General features: G+C 35.3%; 2 protein-coding genes and 1 long non-coding RNA gene across 5 annotated transcripts; 2 read left to right on the top strand and 1 right to left on the bottom strand.

The window, feature by feature from the left end:
- The first annotated feature begins 965 nt into the window (after positions 1–965).
- Positions 966–15,557, top strand: LOC147762661 (uncharacterized). 3 transcript variants are annotated; one of them, XM_087011895.1, is made up of 8 exons: positions 966–1,164; positions 1,521–1,635; positions 2,032–2,126; positions 13,577–13,646; positions 14,026–14,108; positions 14,335–14,434; positions 14,553–14,642; positions 14,830–15,557. In XM_087011895.1, the coding sequence occupies exons 1-8, from the start codon at positions 970–972 to the stop codon at positions 15,327–15,329; spliced, it is 1,248 nt and encodes a 415-aa protein (XP_086868021.1). In that variant the 5' UTR covers positions 966–969; the 3' UTR covers positions 15,330–15,557. The 3 variants fall into 3 exon arrangements, with proteins under 3 accessions (XP_086868021.1, XP_086868023.1, XP_086868022.1); XM_087011897.1 differs by lacking the exons at positions 13,577–13,646; positions 14,026–14,108; positions 14,335–14,434; positions 14,553–14,642; positions 14,830–15,557 and adding exons at positions 2,454–2,523; positions 2,953–3,035; positions 3,505–3,604; positions 4,771–4,860; positions 5,085–7,074; XM_087011896.1 differs by lacking the exons at positions 13,577–13,646; positions 14,026–14,108; positions 14,335–14,434; positions 14,553–14,642; positions 14,830–15,557 and adding exons at positions 2,454–2,529; positions 2,953–3,035; positions 3,505–3,604; positions 4,771–4,860; positions 5,085–7,074.
- On the bottom strand, positions 8,939–14,093 carry LOC147762662 (uncharacterized). The gene is made up of 3 exons (XR_015334071.1): positions 13,846–14,093; positions 10,243–10,360; positions 8,939–9,728 (listed from the first exon to the last, which is right to left on the bottom strand). It is a non-coding gene; the product is annotated as an uncharacterized LOC147762662 (long non-coding RNA).
- A 258-nt stretch (positions 15,558–15,815) lies between the features above and the next one.
- On the top strand, positions 15,816–23,630 carry LOC106151508 (uncharacterized). The gene is made up of 6 exons (XM_087011898.1): positions 15,816–16,208; positions 16,404–16,527; positions 16,882–16,949; positions 17,872–17,974; positions 20,315–20,404; positions 22,495–23,630. Exons 1-6 carry the CDS (start codon positions 15,963–15,965, stop codon positions 22,986–22,988), a joined length of 1,125 nt encoding a protein of 374 aa, XP_086868024.1. The 5' UTR covers positions 15,816–15,962; the 3' UTR covers positions 22,989–23,630.
- Positions 23,631–25,230: the final 1,600 nt, after the last annotated feature.

The following is a 25,230-nucleotide window of genomic DNA, read 5'->3' as shown; positions in this document are numbered from 1 at the left end:
ATGATGTTTGAATATTTGAACTAGAACAAACTGTAGCTAAGTGACCAAATGCTAACGAATATCAAAGCTTCTTGAAACATACACACACTGGAAGTGTCACCCCTACTGAACCAATACTTTGGGGGAGATAAATGACTGTGGAATGATATGCTCCTGGTATCATTTTATTAACATCAAATTTCACAAAAGAAACGGTTCTGACTGAACAATTCAACTGTATCGATATTCTGACATTGCTTATATTCCGCCTCTTCAGGTTAATAACTTTGAATACTCTGATTCAGGGGGTGACACTTCTATAATGTCCAGTGTGTGTAATTATATCATGTTACCTCTTCCATCTAGAAAACATAATTTGAAGGAAAGAATGGTGAGAAAATATGAAGTTAATTATTATAGAAATCAAATAAGAAATGAATAGTGCAAAATGTTTTGGAACCAAAACAAACAAACAAACAAACAAAAGCTAGCTTTTACAGTTCATTTGCATGAAATACATTTGAAAAGAGTTGTTATATGGGTAAAATGTTTTTAAAAATCTATAAATATGTACGTACATGCTTAATTAAATGGTAGATGTTTGTACATACAATATATTAACATTATTTGAGATTTAAAGTTAAGTGCTTCCATGTGCCTGGATGAATTCAGTAATTTATATTTAAAAGTGAACCTTGTGGTGCCCAGTTGTAACTTACTTTAAAGAGTATAATAATGGAAAACTGATGAGTAAGAGGTTGGTCTTTGAATGTGTCACTGGTTATCAAGAGTTACACGTGATTTATAGAAAAATTATAAGCTGCTGCCCTTAAACTATCAGTTATCAAATATTTGTAGAAAACCAACTTTCTTAGACCCACATTGTAAACGTTTGACATGTCCATTCAATAAATCATGGCTTAAGCAATATAAGGGTTATAGTTGCCTCAGCCAAGTCAGGGTCTTAGAGACTACGGACGAGTGTACATCATGTATTTTCATGTATTCACTGCCCTTATTGTTGCTACTGTCTCTGCATCAACTTTACAACATCATGCTGATGTCAATAATGATGTGTTGATGAAACTGGTTGAAAGACTGGACAAGCAAGAACGAGAGATAGCATTCCTGAAAAGGTTGGAGGCAGAGGTTGCTGCAGTAAAACAGGAAAACAGACAACTTAAGGTATTTTGTGCTTCACAACTTGCCTAATTGTATGATTGTGAATTTTCCAAGTTATATCCAGGGGCGGATCCAGAGATGTTTTTCTGACAGTCTTCCAAATTAACTTTGTTGATCCATCATCCCTTTTTGACCGTCTTCCGACAAAAAATAGATACCCGTCAATGTAAACTTGAAAATCTGACTGTCTTCCGGAAGACTCAGAAGACGGCCTGAATCCGCTCCTGCTATCCCTTGTCTCTCTTCACTCTTGTCAATAATAAAAAAAATTTTGACAACTTAAACAGCCTACATTCTATTATTTCCATATATTTAAATGGCATAGATACTAAAAAGTCTTATCAAACCTTTTTAATTAGTCAGACATTCAGAAAATCAAGTTGAAGCTTGATGCCCAAACTATTACTGTTCCTGAGCAAAATGCAACAAACTTTCACCATTCCATTACCAAGAGACAAGTGCAGCAAGGAAACTGTAAGCTCTAACATAATTTGTTAATACTTAAATGGACTTTTTGGCCAAAATTGTTACGAAACCAAATATCATAAATCTTGATAAAAATACTGCAGGATTAAAGGAATATACCCCAAATCTGATAACGGGGAATCATAAAACCCCAATTTATTTAACAGATGTTTATTTCTGTTGTTACCACAACATAATAACTAGTAGGTGTATTGAAGCCTTTCTTCTGACCAAGACAGTTATCGATGTAGCCTAAGTTGAGGTACCGTAACCAATCACCTACAATGTCTGAAAAATTGTTTATCAAAAATGTGCAGCATTCACAATAGGACAATCCAGAAAATATTTAAAGTAACAGATAACAGTAGAGTGTATTATACTGAGCATCTGTGTCGTATGTTTTAGTGGTGAGTTCATCGTGTATACAAGGACCCCAGGGACCCCCGGGGAAAGATGGAAAGGATGGCAAGGATGGGAAAGATGGGAAAGATGGAATTCAGGTAATTTTACTCTATACATCTTCATTTGTAACAAATTACATATTCTTTAGAATAACTTTTCTTTCTTAAATAAAATTGTATGCCATAATATATGATTTTTGTAATAATTATATAATACCTAACAATTGCTTCAAGAGTATGAAGCTGTGGAAATTTGACGTACGAACTTATAAATTTAAATTGATAATGAAATGACGTCTAGTAAACATCACATAAAAATAAATTTGGATATATATATATAATTGAATTTTAACATTCAACTTGTGTAAAATGACAGAATGTGATCTTCCCCACTTTATCTTACAAATATCTTAAATTAATCCACAGAACCTAAGTTTAACAGTAGACAGTCTCAAACAAATCATTGGACTGCTTGGATATCAGTCACCACTACAAGGTAATGGTAGGTCTGCTCTGTATATTATGGATTAAAGCAGAAAACATTTTGCTATCACATAAGGTCTTCTCAATTGATGCTTTTTCTTTCTAAACAATAAAATTTTCATTTTAAATATGCCAAACACCATGAAGAATTATCACTTAGCAGTGACAGTAAAATATCAGATGCAATATGAAATGCTAATTCATATTTTAATTTAGCTGCACTACTTAGTAAATATACAATTATTTATTTCTGGGTGAGGTCACCTATCGGCTATGTTTGACCCAAAGTTGTGAAGATTGACAGCTATGTCTTGTGAATGATGAGGTAACTGTCCAAAGTGACAGATGAATTGTGAAATGCATTAATTGATTCCAAGAAGACAAAATTGTTATATATCCACAGAAATCTATCCAAATTATTATTACAAGATATACTTTTCAGTTGGCAACTCCTCAAGGAGCAGTGTTCAGGGACCACCTGGATTACCTGGGAGAGATGGTAAAGATGGCAGAGATGGAATACAGGTAAAACTTAGCATGATAACTATGCATTCAATAGCTTTGTATTTCAAAATTTTGGTTAAATATTTATGTTAGTTTTGATTGAAATTTAGACAGTAATGCAATCTAATAATTATGATGCCCACTTCTTGAAATATCAAGAAAATGCACATTAGAGTGTTTTCTACTTCTTACAATCATGAAAGTGCACAGTCATTTAATAAGAAATATTAGGTGTTCCATGAGATAAACATCAGAAAATATTCTTGACATGATATTCCAAATAATCAACTCAAAGATAAAAGATCTAAAATTTATATCACCATTAATAATTTTGTTATGTGAAATAGCAGTTCCAAGCTATTTGTTCAATTTTCAATAATCAACTCACAGATAACAGATCTGTAATTAATTTCACCAGTTTATAATTCTGTTAATATACATTCCTATGTGTAATTATAGCATATCCAATATTTTTGTTCAATTTCCCAAGGGACCACCTGGACCTAAAGGGGACCCAGGATCTCTAACATTGGATACCCTCAAACAAATGCTGGGACAAATTGGAGTTCAGATAGGGGTGCCACCTACAGGTTTGTCCACTGCTTTAACTATGTGAACCTCTTCCTTTTAATTTTTTTTTTTTAATTTGGGGAATATGTTCTACATTCCTCTCCACCGACTTAATTAAAGGATTCAATTTTTTTCCATTTTATCAAAGGTTTTACTTTTTTAGTTATGCTACAGCTATACTTGTGAATGGGCTAAAGATTGCTGTGCAACAGAAAGTTGATCAATGACATTAAAATGTTTGTTTCGAAAGAGTTTATTTTCTGAATGAGCAAAGACTGCCTAGGAATAAACATAGGAGGGAGGAATATCAACAACCTCAGATAAGCTGATGATACAGTCCTTACTGCAGAGAATGAAGAAAACTTACGGGCCCTTATAAACAAAGTCAAAACAAATATTGAACAGGCAGGACTGGATATGAATACCAATAAAACCAAGGTCATTAAAAATCCAATAGAGACAAACATAACCATTGATGTTAAAAGACTGCAACAGGTTGTGATTTTCAAATATCTGGAACAGAAATACACAGGAGATGTCAAAAATGTGCAGGAAATTAAAGAATGCATTGACATGACAAAATCACAGTTTAAAAAAATGAAATTATATTTACTTACCACCAGAAACACTAGCTCTTTTAACCCAAGACTCAGACTTGTGAAGTCTAACAAAATTCCCGTCCTAACATACAGCTGTGAGACCCGGACATTTAACAAGGACATAAAAAGAAGAATCAAGGCATTTAAAATGTAAATATACAGAAGGATGGGAAGAATAAGCTGGACACAAAAGCTCACAAATGAAGAAATGTGTAAGCAATTGTCTGTCAAACAAACTTTATTTGCAGACATACAATGCAGAAAAATGCAATACTTTGGTCACATAGCCAGGCATGAAACCATCTGCAAGCATGTCCTACAGGGAAAGGTTGAAGAAACACGTAGGAGAGGGAGACAACAACTAACATGGACAAGATGGACAAGTAAACCAATGGAAGAGTGCACGAATGAAGCTAAGAACAGGACAAGATTGAAAGTGAGAAACCTGAGAAGAGATGACACACATGGATGGATGGATTTGAAAGTGTACATTTTTATGATATCTGTTGTACATGTAAGAGCACTACTAGCCATGGTGAGGGCAAGTATACAATATGGTTCTCTAGGTTAAAAATGTATGTTTTCAGGTTCACCAGCCAATACCAGTCACGGTGGGGCAGTTTACACACGCTGGGGCAGAACAACTTGTTCAACACATTCAAAACTTTTGTACAAAGGTAAATTGATAAAAATACTGGCCTTTTCTTTGTGAAGTTCTATTCTACTTTAAGATAACAATAATAATAATAATTGTTTGAATATATATATATATATATATATATATATATATATATATATATATATATATATATATATATATTTTTTTTTAGATTTAAAAATTGACACCTATTGTATATCTTTATTAAAATTAGATTTTATAGCTTTTTTTTTATTTCTGCAGGGATATCTGCTGGATCCCATTACAGCAAAACTGGAGGAGGCAGTAATTACCTGTGTTTACAACAGACACCAGAGTGGGGGAAATACCAAGATGGAGGGCAAGATTTAGGTTCTTACATACATGGTGTGGAATATGAATATGTTAAAAGCAACATTTTTTCAACATCCAATACAGTAGGTCAAGAATTTTTTCAGCATGATGCCCCCTGTGCTGTATGCTTCACCCAAACACGCCCCAGTCATGTGATGATACCAGCCAAGAAGACATGTCCAGCTGGGTGGACAACAGAGTACAATGGATACCTGGTATCAAATCATGACACACAGCAGAGATCAGAGTTTGTCTGCCTTGATGAAGCTCCAGAAGTGGTAGCTGGTGGTCATGAGGACAAAAATGGGGCCTTGTTCTACACTGCTGAATCTCAGTGTGGTTCTCTCCCCTGTCCACCATATGTGGATGGAAGAGAGCTGCCCTGTGTTGTCTGTACTAAATAGAGGGTAGGGGATACCCCCCTTAATCATCAAACACCAAGATTAAAACAGCTCAATCACCAATCACCAAGATATATATTCAGGTCAATCACTAATCACCAAGAATTCATGAATCACGTTTCATGCAGAAAATTGGGCTTAAATAATGCAAATTCACTCTTGGAAAATATGGCTAATCAAGCGGAATGAAAAAAGTATTCCCTACCCTCTGAATAGTGAAGAAGATTGAATATGGTTCATAATATCAGCACTTTACAGTGAACAAAATAGACAGAACTGAATAAATAACCTAGCTGTGCAGGCCCGTAGCCAGCAATTTTAAAAGGGGGGTTCTTTTTTTGAAAAAGTGGACCTTTTTTACACAAAAACTTCATGTACCTAGATCAAATTTTACCCAGAGTGGACCTTTTCCCAGCAAAAGGGGCGGTTCTTTCGAACTCCCCGAACCCCCCCTGGCTACGGGCCTGCTGTGACTATAGTACATCACAGGTAGAGGAGAAGAATGGCCTGACTGTGCTAATTTTAATACAATAACCTTAGGAATAGCCTATGTTGAATTTAAATCTGTTATTTCCTAGAATATATCTAAAATATAGCTACAATTACTACTTAAAAAATATAAATTCCATTTTTATTTAGCTAGTTCTACTTGAATGAAAGCTATAGGTTTGTGTCACAGGCAATTTCCATTCAGCAGCAAATAAATAAATTATTAATGAGCAAAATTTTTTTAATAACCTACCTGTAGCCTAGGCTTTTGATTTATGCATGAACATTGGATTAAAGATAGCAAATATAATCACATGCTTTTGATCTGTTGATTTGTCTGTCATTTTTTACCATGATACTAAATGTGCACATTTACATCTTTATCAGGAAGAGACATAAAATACACCATCACAGTTTAAAACCCTCACTTCATAACAAATTGTGTCAAACAACCCAATGAATATCTTTTTATATAAACAACATATTATATTAAAACTTTGAGTCAAGGAACCAAAATAGGATGATACATGATGTAGTGTACCCAGTGCACATATCGCTTTAGTGGCATGCACCATGGTGAAGTTCATGTTTCTCATTATAACTGCTGCTAGCAGCACCATCTCAAATTCTCCAGTTGATCTTGCTTTTATAGTAAAAGAAAAGTACAACATTCACGACTTATCAGGGAGATAGTGTGATGTCTAACATCTCAAAAAATGTCTAGAATTTTTATTTTACATGCGACAGTTAACAGGTTGCAGTTACTTTTGCAGTGTCGCCTGGCTTTTAAAATTTGAAAAAAAAAAAAATTCTTCATGATTTCTCTTGCTTTAGGTCATTATTTTGAGTTGTTTGATGTTTTTGTCATATTTAAATAATTAATAAAATCTTCTATTCAGCTTGATTTATAATTATCTAGACAATATGGCATGCAGATAGATTCTCTGTAGATAGTGTGTATAAAGGCTGAATGTTTGGACCTAATAAAGGACTTAAAAGTTGGAACTGAAGATGTGAGTTTGTGGTTATATTCCCTCTCCCATGCATCAGTGACAAGTAAAATATTACAGGGTTACCACTTAATATGGAATATTATTTTTTTTTTCTACAAAATATTTAATTTCTCTCTAACTTATTTAAATCCAAAGCTGAGGTGTCACTCCATGTGGAGCCAGGTGTGTTACCTAATTAACACTCAACTCTCGAAACAATAGATGCATGCAGTTGCGTGTTCTGTGGTTAGAAATGTGAGGGATGGTCTTTTCGGCAATTTCAGACTGCTCTTGTATAAAAACGCATGGGTTTGGTCAATCTTTGGAGTGTGTTTAGAGAAGCAACAAAGGGATCGCTCTGAAACTTGACATGTACCTTAGTGAAGATATGGTTCAACAGTTAAGCAATGCAGCTTACTATGGGATTCTTGCTGTCAGAGAAAATGGCCAGAAATGGACAGCCATTGCCAGGTAATTCAACATTTATCAGGAACCATTTGTGAAGTCCTCCAAAGAAATGCTGCAACAGGGGCACCTACTCCAATGCCTCAACCAGGGTGTCCGCGTATCACACCAAGAAGACAGGATCGCCTTCTCCTTAGAGGACACCGTGCTGGTCGTACAAAGACAACCAGTGTCCTCAGAAAAGAGAGGCAGAATGTCATTCAAACGCCCGTTTCAAGGTCCCACGTGAACAAGAGATTTCTGCAAGCTGGTTATTTTGCACGAAGGCCAGTAGGGAAACCACTGTTAACAGCAGGTCATATACAGCGACGTCTGCAATGGGCTGGGGACCACGTGTGTTTGCAGCCAAAACACTGTAATCATGTCGTTTTCAGTAATGAGGCCAGATATGGTTTTTTGAGGGTTGATCGTCAAATCTGTGTCCACCGATGTGTACGAGGAGCATAAAACAATGATTGTGTACTGCCTAGGGTGCAAGCAGGGGATGGTAACGTCTCTGTTTGGGGAGCATTTCATGTTGGTGCCCAGAACCAGTTGGTTTTTCTAGGAGGCAACCTCATCCAGGATTCCTACAGAGACATTCTACAGCAAACATTGCTTCGATTGGTAAGAGTCATCTTCAGGAACAACTTTGTGTACCAAGACGACTGCGCAACCCAGAATCACTGTTTTTCTTCAAAACCAATGGGTTCAGCAACTGCCCTGGCCTGCAAACTCTCCAGATATGAACCCAATTGAAAATCTGTGGGCAGAAGTAACTCACAGAATTAATAGCTATGGTCCCCGGCCGGTAAATAGTGATGAACTGCGACAGGCAAATATCACTGCGTGGAATGATATCCCCACCCAAACTCTGAAAAACGTGTCACAGGGTATGCCATGTAGGATGAGGGCGCTGTTAGCGGCTGCTGGAGGTCATACCCGCAATTACTGACTTTTCATGATTTACTGTTGTGAGTTCTTTGACTGTGTAACATATCACTGTCCGGAGGCTATCATTTTCTTTAATATCTTATCTTAAAGCTTATACTGACATCAAACTGTTGATATGGTTTTCTGGGGGTGTTCCTTTCTTTTGAATGGCATCTTATGTCAGATTTGATATTATTGACCAAAATATCTTACAACAGAAGACTGGATGTTATTATCACTCAGTGACATACTTTTTTAATGACTCAAGCCAAAAAAATTTTAATCAGCACTGAAAAATAACAATGATAAAAAATATTCCATATTAAGTAGCAACCCTGTAGAAGAACCTGGGTAGGGAGGAGCATGGACCCCTACACGGGTACAGTCAATTTTTTTACACGAAACACGACAAAAATTCCGTCATTATCTTAGACAATAATTTCATAACCAGGCATTCTTGAAAATATTCTAGAAGTTGAGGACAAAAAGAACCAGTGAAATGAACTTGCATCGCATAGTACCCCTTCAGCAATGTCTTATTTTTGTTAGCATTAAAACCCTTAAATATTATTTGCATGAAAATCTAAACAACAATAATTTTTTTAATGAAAGTCATAGCACAATATTACAATAATAAATAATATTATCAGAAAAAAGATTGTCAATAAATAAATAAATAAATAAATAAAAACATGAAATAATATAGCAGGATTGTATCATCCCAACAGTATTTTCTAAAGTTTAGTGGAACTTTTTCCCTTCTGCTATTATTATAAACTAAAAGACACACACAGATACTTTGTAATGCTGTGCATGCATTTCCCATAACTTGCTAACTAGAAAATGAGCTTTTCGTTGTCTTTTTTTTTTTTGGATGCGGTGCAAGACCATAGTGTACTAGACAACCTAGTGCCATATATATATCGATCCAATTTGTACTTTGTCATTTTAAGTTCTTTCTTATTGAGAAATGAAACCACAATAAAAATACATAAATAATTTAAGAGACAAAAAGGTGAGCAAACAGTGATTTTTTTACTTATTTTGACCACACCTTTTGAGAAAACTATGGTACACTGTGAAAACATTAAATTGAATTGAAACCTTTAATATCAATTAGTATGCATCTTTAGTGAAGCTACCATTTACAATTATTCATGGCATTAAAATGAAAGTGAAACTGGATATCCAGTATTCCTCAGCACCAGGAGCCATAGGCAAGGGTGTTCTACATGCTACATGGCATAAAAATGAAATTTGTGAGATTCTTGTTTTTTTTCTTTCTGATCTTCTCTCTGAAAAGAAATTATTATTTTGACAATGAAAATATTTTGGTGAACTAGGAATGTAAAGATGGTGTAAAAATATGTAATTCCTATTGAGACTAAACATCTCGTGAGTTAGAAATAAAATGTGTTTAGTGTCTTTTGACAAATATCTACTAGTACTTTCTAACCAAAGAAAAAATTGCGTACACTTTATCCTTCCATGACAACTAAAAACATAACTCAATACTTGAATTAAATACAATCTCACTTGAGTTTTGCATAAATACATGTAAACCAGTCTAAACTGAACAGAAAATCAGTGGCATTATTTTGTTGCTATTATTATTAGCAACATATTAGCTCTGCAAAGTAATTTGGTAACCCAATAATCCTTCATGCATGAAAAGAACAAAAAATGAGCAGTCATATTGATTATTATAAATAAACACATAAATTAAAAATAAAAAATAAAATTGAATAAAGATTAAAAAACAAAAATGAAAATATATTAGTAAAATAACTAAAAAATCTGACCCATTACCTTTTCTCTCCACTGCAGTAAACCCACTATTCCAGCTATAAAGCCACATGTGCCTGCCAGTGCTGCTCCTGTCAGCATCACCAGGCGACTAGGGGTAACAAATAACTTATATTTCCATCTGCAAGGACACAAAATGAATATTTTTTAATGTGTAAAGATTAATATTCTGTACGTAGTTTATGTTTGGACACATTTCTTCTAAAGGGTAAAGGAGAAAGATGGTTAATAACTTCTCCAGGCCATGTTGTGGTTATGAATACATGTAGCATATAGTCTGCATATACATGTACATGTATCAGGGGTAAATGCATAGTCTACATATTATCATAAAGTATGGTACAAAGACCCGGTTTAGAACTATCTAAAATTTTCTGTCATATGAAAAGAAGTAAAAATAGTTTCGGAAGAACTTGTACTATAATTCTTCGATGCAGACTGCATATATCAAGAAAGTTATAAATCAAAGTGAATGGTAAGCACAATGTCTCAGACATCTTGTCACAATGGTTGAGACAGTGAACAACTAAGAGCGCATTCTCAACGAATTAAGCCAGGCTTTACAAAGCCGGTGACCTAAAAATGGCAGACGTACATGAAAGAAAAACCGCCTAATCTTTTAATAGTCTCTCCGCCTCTCACACGCCTCCCCACACGTCATCCCTGCGGGGTACAGTAATTAAATCTCGGCTCCGAACATTAATATTTCCGTGAATATCTCTGGTGATATTATCTCCTTAGATAGTCGATTCATTGCTGCTCTACGGGCCAAATTATTCCTTTTTCATCTCTGTTTTCAAAGATAATAGAAAAGAAGAGCTTTTTTCCTCCGATCGCCTTCAGCCGCCATGCCTTCTTCACCACGAGTTTAACTGATGAGCATGCGCACTTAATATTTCTCAGGTAGCTTCCGCATGGCGAACGGAGCCGAGATTTAATTACTGTACCCCGCAGGGACGACGTGTGGGGAGGCGGAGAGACTATTAAAAGATTAGGCGGTTTTTCTTTCATGTACGTCCGCCATTTTTAGGTCACCGGCTTTGTAAAGCCTGGCTTAATTCGTTGAGAATACGCTCTAACACATTCCTGGAGGTAAAGCTGGCAAAGGTGCTGGAAGTGTTTTGGAAAATGAATTTCGATAGACTCAAGTGTTTAGAATTTTAACACTTGTGTGATTCAAAATTCCAAGGATAATTAGGCTAGCAAAATAGGTGCTGAAAGTATCAATGGAAAATGTTTTTTCAAACTGATAGTGTTTCAAACACTTACCAATTCAGATTAATTTAAAACAGTTTTCCTAACCACTTGTGATTTTTAATGGGCATATGTTTGTGGACTTGCACAATAATTTCAATATTTCTTCAGAATGATTTTTGAATGTCTGAACTAGAACAAGCTTTTACAGCTCAGTTGCATGACATACATTTAAAAAGAGGTGTTATGTGGGTAAAATGTAAAAAGAAATCTCTAAATGTGTAAAAACATACTTAGTTTAATAGCAGATGTTTGTACATACAATATATTAACATTATATGTTATTTAAAGTAAAGTGCTTGCATGTGCCTGGACGAATTCAGTAATTTATATTTAAAAGAGTACCTGGTGGTGCCCAGTCATTACTTACTTCAAAGAGTATAGTTACGGAAAACTGAGGAGAAAGAGGTTTGTGATTGAAAATGTCACTGGTTATCAAGTGTTACACATGATTTATAGAAAAAATATAAGCTGCTGCCCTTAAACTATCGGTTATCAAATATTTGTAGAAAACCAACTTTCTAAGACCCACATTGTAAACATTTGACATGTCCATTCAATAAATCATGGCTTAAGTGATATAAAAGTTTTCATTGCCTCGCCCAGGTCAGTGTGTTAGAGGCTACAGACTGGTGTACATCATGTATTTTCATGTATTCTCTGCCCTTTTTGTTGCTACTGTCTCTGCATCAACTTTACAACATCATGCTGATGTCAATAATGATGTGTTGATGAAACTGGTTGAAAGACTGGACAAGCAAGAACGAGAGATAGCATTCCTGAAAAGGTTGGAGGCGGAGGTTGCTGCAGTAAAACAGGAAAACAAACAACTTAAGGTAATTTGTACTTCAAATTCTGCCTAATTGTATGATTGTGAATTTTCCAATAGTTCGATCCCTTGTCTCTCTTCACTGCTATCAATATAAAAAAATTAACATCTTTAACAGCCCACATTCTATAATCTTTACTGATATTGAAATATCTATAGTAAAAAGACTAATCAAACTTTTTTAATTTAAAAATTAGTCAGATATTCAGAAAATCAAGTTGAAGCTTCATGCACAAACTATCACTGTTCCTGAGCGAAATGCAACAAACTTTCACCATTCTATTACCAAGAGACAAGTGCAGCAAGGAAACTGTAAGTTATAATATTATTTGTTAAAGTCTTATATTGACTTTTTGCACCCTTTTTGTTTAATCAAAAATGTTAAGAAACCAAATATCATAAATCTTGATAAGAATACTGCAGGATTAAAGGTATATACCCCAAATTTAATAATGGGGAATCATAAAACCCCAATTTATTTATCAGATGCTTATTTCTGTTGTTTCCACAACATAATTACTATTAGGCGTATTTAAGCAATTTCTTCTGACCATGACTGTTATCGATGTAGCCTAAATAGTTACATGACAGATAACATTAAAATGTGTCCCCATGCTGAAAATGAGCATCTGTGTCATATTTTTTAGTGGTGGGTTCAGGGTGTGTGCAAGGACCCCCGGGCAAAGATGGCAGGGATGGAAGGGATGGCAAAGATGGTAGAGATGGAATTCGGGTAACTTAACTCATCTTCAATTGCAATAAATTACTTTTAAAATAATTTATCCTTCTAAAATAAAATCATATGTCATAACAAATAATTATTGGTAGTAATAATCATACAACATGCTAGAAAAGCATCTGAAAGTGCAGACTTCCGCCAAGGCAGCAATTTTTGATTATTATTATTGATTATTGCTCCAGATCACCACCATAAACTAATCATCTGTTCCTTGGCCGACAGTTCCTGAAAATTTCATCAAAATCGGTCCATAACTTTTTGAGTTATGTTGATGACAGACAGACAAACAAACAAACAAACAGGGGTCAAAACATAACCTCCTTGGCGGAGGTAACAATTGCTTCTATAGTATGTAGCCATGGACATGTGACATACATGAGTTGGAATTGATAGTGAAAAAAAAAATACAAAATAAATGTCAAATAATTTTACCCTTTTTTGTTCTTAATGAGGGAAATGGCAAAATCTGAACACTTCATTGCTTTTTATTACAAATATCTTAAATTAATCCATAGAACCCAGGTTTAACAGTAGACAGTCTCAAGCAAATCATTGGACTGCTTGGATATCAGTCAGCACTACAAGGTAACGGTAGGTCTGCTCTCTTTATTATAGCTTAAAGCAGAAAACACTTTGCTTTCACATAAATTAAGGTCTCATCAATTGATGCCTTTTTTTAAATAATAAAATTTTATTTCAAATAAACATCATGAAGAACAATCACTTAGTAGCAACAGTAAAGTATCAGATGCAAAATAATATGTTAATTCAAATCTCAATTTACCTGTAATACTTCCAACTATACAATTATTGATTTGAATGAGGTCACCTCTGGGCTATGTTTGGCCTGATGTTGTGACCACTGACTGATGCCTTGTGAATGGTAAGGTAACTGCCCAAAGTGATATGCAATTAAAAGAAAACTCTCTGAATTATTGTCACAAGATATACATGTACTTTTCAGTTGGCAACTCCTCAAGGAGCAGTGTTCAGGGACCACAGGGATTACCTGGGAGAGATGGAAAAGATGGCAGAGATGGAATGCAGGTAAAACTTAGCATTTGGCTATACGGATATATATATATATATATATTCAATAGCTTTGTAATTCAAAATTATGATTGAAAAATTATATTTATTTTGATTGAAAATTAGAGAATAATGCAACCTATAAAGCAATTTGATTAAATATGCATCAGTTTATACTTAATATGTAATAATGTATGTTCCTTTGTTAAATATCAGTTTTAATATTTTTGTTCAATTTTCTAAGGGGTCACCTGGACCTAAAGGGGACCCAGGATCTCTAACATTGGATATCCTCAAACAAATGCTGGGACAAATTGGAGCTCAGAAAGGAGTGCCACCTACAGGTTTGTCTGGTGTTTTAACTATGTGAATCTCTTCCTTTTAATTTTGTTAATTCTTTGGTTGGGGTGAATGCATGCTCAATTTCCAAGTGCTGAATTCATAAATAGTGTATATCGTCAGGTCTACCAGCCAATACCAGCCATGGTGGGGCAGTTTACACACGTTGGGACAGAACAACTTGTTCAACACACTCGAAACTTTTGTATAAAGGTAAAGTGCTAAAAGAACATCTTTCTTACGTGTGATTCTATTAAACCATTCATTCAAAATAATAATAACAATGTTAATGATAATAATAATACAAATGTTTGACTATAATTTTTTTTTTCATTTTGAATTTGACACCTATGGTTACAGATTAAAATCTTTAAAAAGGTTTCATAACTTTTTATATCAGGGATATCTGCTGGAACTTACTACAACAAAGCTGGGGGAGGCAGTAATTACCTGTGTTTGCCACAGATACCAGAGTGGGGGAAATACCAAGATGGAGGGCAAGATTTAGGTTCTTACATACATGGTGTGGAATATGAACACGTTAAGTCTAACATATTTTCAACATCCAATATAGGAGGTCAGAATTTTTATGACCATGATGCCCCCTGTGCTGTGTGCTACACCCAAACACGCCCCAGTCATGTGATGATACCAGCCAAGAAGACATGTCCAGCTGGGTGGACAACAGAGTACAATGGATACCTGGTATCAGAACATGATAGTTACGGCAACCATAGAACAGAATTTGTCTGCCTTGATGAAGCTCCAGAAGTGGTAGCTGGTGGTCATGAGGACAAAAACGGTGCCTTGTTCTATACTGCTGAAGTTAAATGTGGAACTCTCCCCTGTCCACCATATGTGGATGGAAGAGAACTGGCTTGTGTTGTCTGTACTAAATAGTAATTGTAACATAATGACTGACCTGTTTTGATTTTTCAAATTGCATACAAACTGACACATGCATAAAAACTCCCCATGTTGAATTTTAAGTGGCACTTCCAAGAAATATGGTGATAGGTAATCATTAAAATATGCTTTTTTGTTTTATGTTTTGCTTTACATCCAGTACGTGCTTCACACCAATAGCATTTTATCAACTTAATTGATTTTAACATTAATTATTAATAAATAAGGCAAATGACTTCGTTTTGGTTGTAAGTTTTTTTGTGAAAAGTGAATAAAAGAAAACATAATGTACTTTTGATACCCATTTGTGTCTGTATAATATATAAAATAGCCATAAAGTACAATAATTTTTGGTTATTTTAATTGAATTTAACTAAGAGATAAAAATAATTTTCATGAATGTGCACAACATATGTAGACTGGAGAGATACACCAAAAACTAGTTTATAACCTTGGCTACATATCAAACTGTGCCAAACAAACATATATGAAGGTGACATGAATTGCAGCTTGGTCTAGTTATATCTCTTTATATAAACAAAATACATCTATTAATAATTATCATATCAACTGCTAGTCTGAGTAAAACACCCAGGTTAAAGACCCACTGTATATATAATCCCTACTATGGTGTACACCATGACCAAGTTAATATTTCTCTTTGTACACGCTGCTGTTATTACAGTAGTAACATCAACTTTACAACATCATGCTGATGTCAATAATGATGCTTTGATGAAACTGGTTGAAAGAGTGGACAGGCAAGAACTAGAGATAAAAAATCTAGTTAGAAAACTAAACAGACAAGAACAAAAAATGAAAAAACTTGAGGCTGAGGTTGCTGCAGTCAGACTGGAGAACAAACAACTTAAGGTATTTTGAGCTTTGAATTTTAATTGTCTCTCGGCATGATTGTGGTTTGTACCAATAATTATCTTAAATGTCAATGAATAGTTAAAACAAACACAATAATTAACAATCTAAGTTCTACAATTCCCATGATCTAAAAATCACATATCTGTAGACCAATTAAAACTATGATTAATTTTTCTTTCACTTTCAAATAAGTCAGATATTCAGAAAGACAAGGTGAAGCTTGATGGGCAAACCACCATGGCTGCTGAAAAATACAGAGCAAAGTTTCACTATGGAAAGCATTCCATTACCAAGAGACAAGTGCAGCAAGGAAACTGTAAGCTAAATTACTTGTAATAGTTCTTAATATGTTGACTTGTTTACACCATGTTTACACAATATAACCTGAGGAATATTGCTAAACATGATAAAAAAAAGCAACTTAAAGTATATGTTCCACATTTAATAAAAAAAGAGTGAAGATGCATTAACTCCAATTTCTAAGCATACATTCAAATGTTTATTCAAATGTTTATTAATTCTGTTATTCCCCTAGCAGTATTTCAGCAGTACCTTTTGGCTGTCTTATATCTTTAAAGTATGCTTAATAGTTTAGGGCAGCTTACAGCATCAGTCTCATTGTTGAAAACCAGTTATTCAAATCAACTTATATCTGTGTCCTTTATTTTAGTGGCGAGTTCAGTCTGTGTACAAGGACCCCAGGGACCTCCAGGAAGAGATGGCAGGGATGGATTCCAGGTTTACTTAATTTTCCAGACTTACTTTACAAATAATTATGTACAAGATGTTATTTAAGAATAAACAGCTTTTTCTATTGAAATATGTGCATCCATATATCATAATTTTGCAAAGAAAAAAAATGTATAATTCTAAAAAATAATTTTACAAAAAATGCTTGATAATAAAGCAATGAGATTCTTACTTATGGCATTTATAAACAAGTTGATTATATGCAGATATAAAGCCATTAGAATAATCTGCTACATACATGTAATACTATGAGTTATTTGATACATGTATCTGTGTGAACAGAATATCAAAAACCTTTTTCTAAAAGTAATAAAAGTAAGGTTATTCCCTAGCTTTACAATTCAGAGCCATGTCTCACGTTTGACATAGGTTAAAAATTGGAAACATAATAATTCAAACTCCGTTATTCATACAAACTATGTACTGATAACTTTTAACCCTTTGTATCTTGTTCAAACCTTCAAATATCATGAAAATATATCACATTTGATTAAGAAAAAGAGTATCCTAAGATAAACGTTCAAATTGTATTAGTATGCGAAATTAATCTATCTAATGATGCACATAATATTGTATCAGTAGTAACCATACTACAATGTAGGTTTATTAGGGACCAATCCCACAGATATTTGGACCGATCTATCTCCCTGGGGAGCCTCACTAAATTGTTATCAACTTAACCAGCTTAAATGTCTGTCACGCCTATTAAGGCTGTTAGGGGGGTAATTATATTTACACCCTAGCCGATTCTGTAGGCGTGACAGACATTTGAGCCAGTTAGTTGACGGCAATTTAGTGAGACTTCCCAGGGAGTTAGACCAATCCAGATGGATCGATCTAGCATGGGAACCCAGTCTTAATGTAATAGAAGCTAATAGGCTAAGTATGTTTCACACATTGTTTTTTTAAGGGACCACCGGGACCAAAAGGGGAATCAGTTTCTCTAACCTTAGACAACCTGAGACAAATGCTGAGGCAACTTGGAGTTCAGATTGGCATGCCAACTACAACAGGTTTGTCTAATAACTCTAATGTCCTATGCTCTTTAATTACTCTTTACATTTTTATGTACAGACATTTTTATGTACAGATGTGTCTGTACATATAGCTGTCACCTGCGTCTGTCGTCGCCGTCGCCGTTGCCGTGCACTCAGCAATAACACGATAAGTGGAATACCGTTAAATACATTTTGTATTCAAATTTACAGAACTGATGAATATTCATAATATGCAGGTCAAGTTCGAAAATCAGCATGACTGGGTCACTTTTAGGGAATTTATGCTGTTTTTTCACTTTTTCAGCATATATGCAGCACTGATAACACGATAAGTGGAAAACCATTTTACCTTTTGGCTTGAAACTTACAGAACTGATGAATATTCATAATACGCAGGTCAAGTTCTAAAATCAACATGATCGGGTCACTTTTAGGGAATTTATGCTGTTTTTTCACTTTTTCAGCATATGTGCAGCACTGATAACATGATAAGTGGAAAAACCATTTTACCTTTTGGCTTGAAACTTACAGAACTGATGAATATTCATAATACGCAGGTCAAGTTCGAAAATCAGCATCATCGGGTCACTTTTAGGGAATTTATGCTGTTTTTTCACTTTTTTCAGCATATATGCAGCACCAATAACACGATAAGTGGAAAAATGTTTTTATGTACAGACACAGATGTGTCTGTACATATAGCCATCACCTGCGTCTGTCGTCGCCGTGGCCGTGGCCGTCGCCGTGCACTCAGCGATAACACGATAAGTGGGATAGCGTTTTACATTTTGTATTCAAATTTACAGAACTGATGAATATTTATAACATGCAGGTCAAGTTCGAAAATCAGCATGATCGGGTCACTTTTAGAGAATTTATGCTGTTTTTTCACTTTTTTCAGCATATATGCAGCACCGATAACACGATAAGTGGAAAAATGTTTTTATGTACAGACACAGATGTGCCTGTACATATAGCCGTCACCTGCGTCTGTCGTCGCTGTGGCCGTCGCCGTGCACTCAGCGATAACACGATAAGTGGGATAGCGTTTTACATTTTGTATTCAAATTTACAGAACTGATGAATATTTATAATACGCAGGTCAAGTTAGAAAATCAGCATGATCGGGCCATTTTTAGGGAAGTTATGCTGTTTTTTCACTTTTTTCAACATATATGCAGCACCGATAACACGATAAGTGGAAAACCATTTTACTTTTTGGCTTGAAACTTACAAAACTGATGAATATTCATAATATGCAGGTCAAGTTCGAAAATCAGCATGATCGGGCCATTTTTAGGGAAGTTATGCTGTTTTTTCACTTTTTTCAATATATATGCAACACAGATAACACAATATAAGAAAAACAGATTGGCCAATTGTCATTATACTCACAGGAGTTGTCAATCCTGCTAAAATGCAGGTTGAGTTTGAAAATCAGCATAATCGGGGCATTATTTTAGAAGTTATACTGTTTTTTTCACATTTCCTCAGATTCAATTTTTAGGCATGTTAACAGTCTCATTATTGAACTAATAAGATATGTAAAAGTGTTTGTTTGATATTTTCTGCATCTTTACAACATTGTTAGTTGATTATGTTAAAATGATGGTGAACTTTTTATTATGTATTGTGTAATATAGTGTCAAAAATGGAAATACACTCATATCATTGCAGTTTGTCAGATTCAATCATCCACTATGTTCAGAATCTCAGAATGGAGGAAATCGGACATTTAACACTGTTCTATTGATACTTTCCCAATCTCATCAATTTTCTCAGTTGGTCATATAAAAATGGCAGTAAAATGTTTATTTAGTTTTATGTTAAGAAAGTGTTAAAAATGGAAATAAACCCATTTCAGAACAGTGCTGTCATGTTTACATTTTGGCATTTTCAAGTCATGACTTTGAAGTTCCATGGGTCTTAAGACCTTTGCTAGTCACATTTTCTGAATATCCGTGATACTAATATTTTATAATTAAAAATTGATGGTCATTATGGAGTTCAGAAAGGGGTGCCACCTACAGGTTTGTCTGGTGCTTTACCTATGCACAGTATACGTGAATCTCTTTTTATTAATTAGGGAATACGTTCTACACTTTAATTGCATTGATAGGACTTCATTAGTGCATTCAATTTTCATCCATTTTTTAAATGTTTTAGTTTTTTTAGTTTAGAGACAGCTATTAACTGGATAAAACTTGTGCAACATTACTAGTAAGTTGATCATTAAGATGTCTGTTCTTTAAGTGTTAGTTTTCATATGGTATCTGGTGTATGAGTAATACTAGCCATTGTGAGGCAGTGTTTACCAGTCCAATGTGTTTCTCTAGGTTTAATATGTGTTTTCAGGCCTACCAGCCAATACCAACCATGGTGGGGCAGTGTACATACGTTGGGGCAGAACAACTTGTTCAACACATTCCAAACTTTTGCACAAAGGTAAAGTGCTATTCAAAATAATAATAACAATGTAAAATGATAATAATAATACAAATTTTTGAAAAAAAAAAAAAAAAAAAAAAATATATATATATATATATATATATATATATATATATATATATATATATATATATATATACGAGTGCTGATTGATAAGTAGTGAGCCTCATATAGAAGGGGTACACATTTTACAAGTATTTTTCTTTAATTTTCAACATAATCTCCTTGAGTATCTATACACTTTGCCAGCGAGTTTTAAGAGCCTCTATGCCACTTTTATAGAAGTCCTTCTCTTGGCCGTTCAGAAACCCCTCCACTTCACGTATGACGTCATCATCTGCCACAAAGTGAGTACCTGAAATGGCCTTTTTCAATTTGGGAAATAGATAATTGTCAGAGGGAGCAAGATCAGGCGAATAAGGTGGATGTTCTATCAGTTCAAAGCCACACTCATTGATTGCAGCCATGGCAATGACAGACTTGTGAGCAGGGACATTTTGCAAAAGTCACTTACCTTGCTTATTTGAGAGTGCTACCTTGTCGACATAAACTATCCAAATGACACCAAACTTCGGCTACAGACCTTTAAATAGTCAGGGAATAGAAGGGCTTAAAAAGGATGTCCCTGCATACATACCTAGGGATGTTATATGACCGTGGCGATATGATGATCACTGAAGCCTGTCCATTTACTAGGCAAGCTTCAGTGAAGATCGAGGGCAACCTCGAGCCGCTACCCAAAAATGTCTCGCTTCACTCGACATTTCTGCGTAGCGTCTCTCGGAAAACTCGGATTTAACCTCGATGTAGTCTAGAATTTCATGACTACATCTTGGTTAAATCAGTCGAGGTCTTTTTAATGCTGAAAGCCAAAGGCAGAGTGAACATATGATCTTCTTGGCATCAAGAGAATAGTGGACAGTAGACAAATTTAAAATCTCTCACGCTCTTAAAAAATTAGCATAAACTTTTCACGTTTAACAATTATTATTTATCATTTTATTACACCAAGTCATATCATATGGGTATGGTGTGAAAACGGGGAATAGCTTACATTTAAGCCACACATGCATACAAATTATTTGTAAATCTATAAATTTTAACGAGGATTGTGTTATTTACCTTTTGTTTTTAAGCTGTTCATTCTTCCTCTTTATCAGATATAACGGTAAAAATCAAATGCATTCCCCCTTTGAATTTGTAATTACATGTAGCACATGAATGGTCTGAAAACCAGCACATGTATATTCCGAAACCGCCTCGTAGTAAAAAAAAATGTCACCAAAACGTAGAACCATTACTCCTGTGGACTTGAAATGAACATCCGCTTGATTTTGACTATATTCCGTAACCGCCTCGTTGTCAGAAATAACAATAAAAAAACTAGAATTATTACTCTGGTGAACTTGTTATAAACATCCGTCGATTTTAAATAAATTCCGAAACTGCCTCGTTGTCAGAAATATCACCAAAAAGTAAATTTCTTTCTCCTTTGCACTTGTGAAAAATAAGTTTGACTATATTCCGGTCCGACGCTCCCTTTTTAACAAAAATGTCACTAAAAAGTAAAGGTTTTGCCTTGGGACCTTATTTCTGCAGCAGTCCGAGCTAGGTGTGGCTCAGCTGAGACGTGCATGGTCAGTGTTGACGGTTGATTAAATACTTCTCAAGCCAGTTGAACGTCCACGACAAGTATTTAGCAAAAATTGACCAAATTGGACAGACATTATTACGTAAGAATTTGGCGGGAGGTGACCAGCGCACGTGGACGAGTTTATTCCGTATAACATCTCTAGAGCGTGATATAGGGTCACTTTATTCGGTTTTAGGGGTGTTTTAGGATGAACGTTATTGAAGCAGCATTATCATATTCCTCGAGAATTATCTCTATGCGTACAATCTAATAATGATATTATATATATAATAATATCTCGAACTCGAGATAATTCTCGATATATATATATATACACACGAGGGTTGATTGATAAGTAGTGAGCCTGTATGGTGCCTGTATATATAATTTTGAATTTGACATCTATGATTAAAGAGTAAAATCTTTAAAAATGGCCTTTATAATTTTATATCAGGGATATCTGCTGGAACCCACCATGACAAAACTGGAGGAGGCAGTAATTACCTATGTTTGCCACAGACACCAGAGTGGGGGAAATACCAAGATGGAGGGCAAAATTTAGGTTCTTACATACATGGTGTGGAATATCAATATGTTACGCCTAACATATTTTCAACATCCAATACAGGAGGTCAGAATTTTCGTTACCATGATGCCCCCTGTGCTGTATGCTACACCCAAACACGCCCCAGTCATGTGATGATACCAGCCAAGAAGACATGTCCAGCTGGGTGGACAACAGAGTACAATGGATACCTGGTATCAAATCATGATATTTTCCAGAGAACAGAGTTTGTCTGCCTTGATGAAGCTCCTGAATTGGTAGCTGGTGGCCATGAAGAAAAATATGGTGCCTTCTTCTACACTGCTGAAGCTAAGTGTGGTTCTCTCCCCTGTCCACCTTACGTGGATGGAAGAGAACTGGCCTGTGTTGTCTGTACTAAATAGTGAAGAACATAAAATATGGGTCATATATGTAATATTGGCACTTTACAATGACAGCAAGGAGACATACCGGTACCTGTGTTGTCTTTACTTAACAATGACAAAAAATTAGAAAAAATGACCTGTGACTAAGAGGAGAACCGAATGGCCTGACTGTGCTAATTTGTGATATAATGACCTTAGGAATAGCCTATGTTGAATTTAAATGTGTTATTCCTAGAATGTAGCTACTATTACTAATTCAAAGATACACATATTTCATTAAATGAGTACATGTTATAGCCAAATAAAAATGAAATATATGTAGACAGGCCAGGGCCGTAGCCTCCAGGGGGGCAGGGGGGCAGTTGCCCCCCCCCTGGAATTTGGAATTTTACACACCACACCCTCCCCCCCTCGGTAGCTTCGCCCCCTCAAGTCCGCTTACTGCCCCCCCTGGCATTTTGCTCAGGCTACGGTCCTGCAGGCAATTTCCATTAAATTTTCAGCAGCAAATTAGTAAAGAAAGGAAAAAAAAGTTAAATGACCAAGCTACATATGTAGTTTTGGTTTTTGATTTATTCATGAAAATTGATCTAAAGATACCAAATATAATTAAATGCTTTTGATTATTTGATTTGTGTTTGAATAGTAAATAAAGTAACTTGTGAAGAGCTGAATTTTTGTTTTTTTTCTGTTTTTTCTTTATTTCAATACAATTATACCATTATACTAAATGTGCTCAACACATTTGGATTAGGGATATACATTAGAAAGATCACCTTGAAAGTTTACAGTTTAAAGCTCTCACTTTTATCAAAATGTGTCACACAAACTAATGAAAATCTCTTTATATAAATACAGAAATTATTGTAAAACTATAATTTCCTTTATAACGCAATATATTGTTATACGGGAGTCATTCCTATCAATTTCTTACGTGCCCCAGCGCATGCGTTAACTATCTCCGGGTCATGACCCAGACCACTAGGCATTGGACCAATCAGTAACCCGAACCCAATCACGTGGGCACAACATTCCAACAAAGGTGCAGATATACAGCTACCGCGAAAGAAGAAAGTCGGAAAAGAATTTTACACAGCGAGCAACAAGAAAGGTAAGCCAAGGAATACGGCTGTATTCTAAATATGTTTTTATGTACAGACACAGATATGTCTGTACATATAGCCGTCACCTGCGTCTGTCGTCGCCGTTGCCGTTGCCGTTGGCGTGCACTTTTACCGATAACACGATTAGTGGAAAACGGTTTTACCTTTTGGCTTGAAACTTACAGAACTGATGAATATTTATAATACGCAGGTCAAGTTCGAAAATCAGCATGATTGGGTTATTTTTAGGGAATTTATGCTGTTTTTTCACTTTTTTCAGCATATATACAGCACCGATAACACGATAAGTGGAAAACCATTTTACCTTTTGGATTGAAACTGACAGAACAGATGAATACACGCTCGGCTGTCACCTTGATTGGATAGTAAACGATTGTCGTAAAATCGCTAAATGATATTAAAATCGGGTACATAAACTTAAAAACCACCTAGGACAACCTTAGACTGCCACATTAATCCAATACAATGCAAACATAAACTATAACAAGTGGTTAAAGCCTTCAAACCGAATGTCGTAAAGTCCCCATATACCTCCATAGAGACAATAAAATATAGTAAGCTTCTGAAACAAGATAAATCCAGTTCCAACATAATAATCGAAATAAAATACTGTCGGGCATCGGAGCGGCCTAAAACTTGGCACGCTTACCGCTAATACTGCAGGCTACATCATCCCGTCGCTCGTTTGTAAATTCCGTGCATGGCATACGCACAATCAAACCGTATATCCAAATTCCATCTCTGATGTTTGAATTAGTCCTCTCTACAATCCAATTCAGGAAATGACGTAACCGCAGAGGTCGCATTGTCCAATGGCATGGCTTATTTTTCGTAAGCCCGGTGTACGGTGACCTCTGCGGTTACGTCACTTCTTGATTTGAATAGCGTAGAGGACTAATTCAAACATCAGAGGTGCAATTTGGATATACGGTTTGATTGTGCGTATGCCATGCACGGAATTTACAAACGAGCGACGGGATGATGTAGCCTGCAGTATTAGCGGTAAGCGTGCCAAGTTTTAGGCCGCTCCGATGCCCGACAGTATTTTATTTCGATTATTATGTTGGAACTGGATTTATCTTGTTTCAGAAGCTTACTATATTTTATTGTCTCTATGGAGGTATATGGGGACTTTA

The sequence above is a fragment of the Lingula anatina genome, chromosome 4, assembly GCF_051362555.1.
Source record: "Lingula anatina isolate TDL-2025a chromosome 4, LinAna3.0, whole genome shotgun sequence".
Classification (NCBI taxonomy): Eukaryota; Metazoa; Brachiopoda; class Lingulata; order Lingulida; family Lingulidae; genus Lingula; species Lingula anatina.
Note: the sequence above shows the minus strand (reverse complement) of the source record. Positions and strands in the feature narration are given on the sequence as shown.

Bases quoted from the DNA above. Each gene is read 5' to 3' on its own strand.
- LOC147762661 (XM_087011895.1), top strand. From the start codon at position 970: ATGTATTTTCATGTATTCACTGCCCTTATTGTTGCTACTGTCTCTGCA. The intron at 1,165-1,520 runs GTATTTTGTGCT...CTTTTTAATTAG, and splicing joins AGGAAAACAGACAACTTAAG to TCAGACATTCAGAAAATCAA. The intron at 14,643-14,829 runs GTAAAGTGCTAA...TTTTTATATCAG, and splicing joins CTCGAAACTTTTGTATAAAG to GGATATCTGCTGGAACTTAC.
- LOC106151508 (XM_087011898.1), top strand. From the start codon at position 15,963: ATGGTGTACACCATGACCAAGTTAATATTTCTCTTTGTACACGCTGCT. The intron at 16,950-17,871 runs GTTTACTTAATT...TGTTTTTTTAAG, and splicing joins ATGGCAGGGATGGATTCCAG to GGACCACCGGGACCAAAAGG. The intron at 17,975-20,314 runs GTTTGTCTAATA...ATGTGTTTTCAG, and splicing joins TGGCATGCCAACTACAACAG to GCCTACCAGCCAATACCAAC.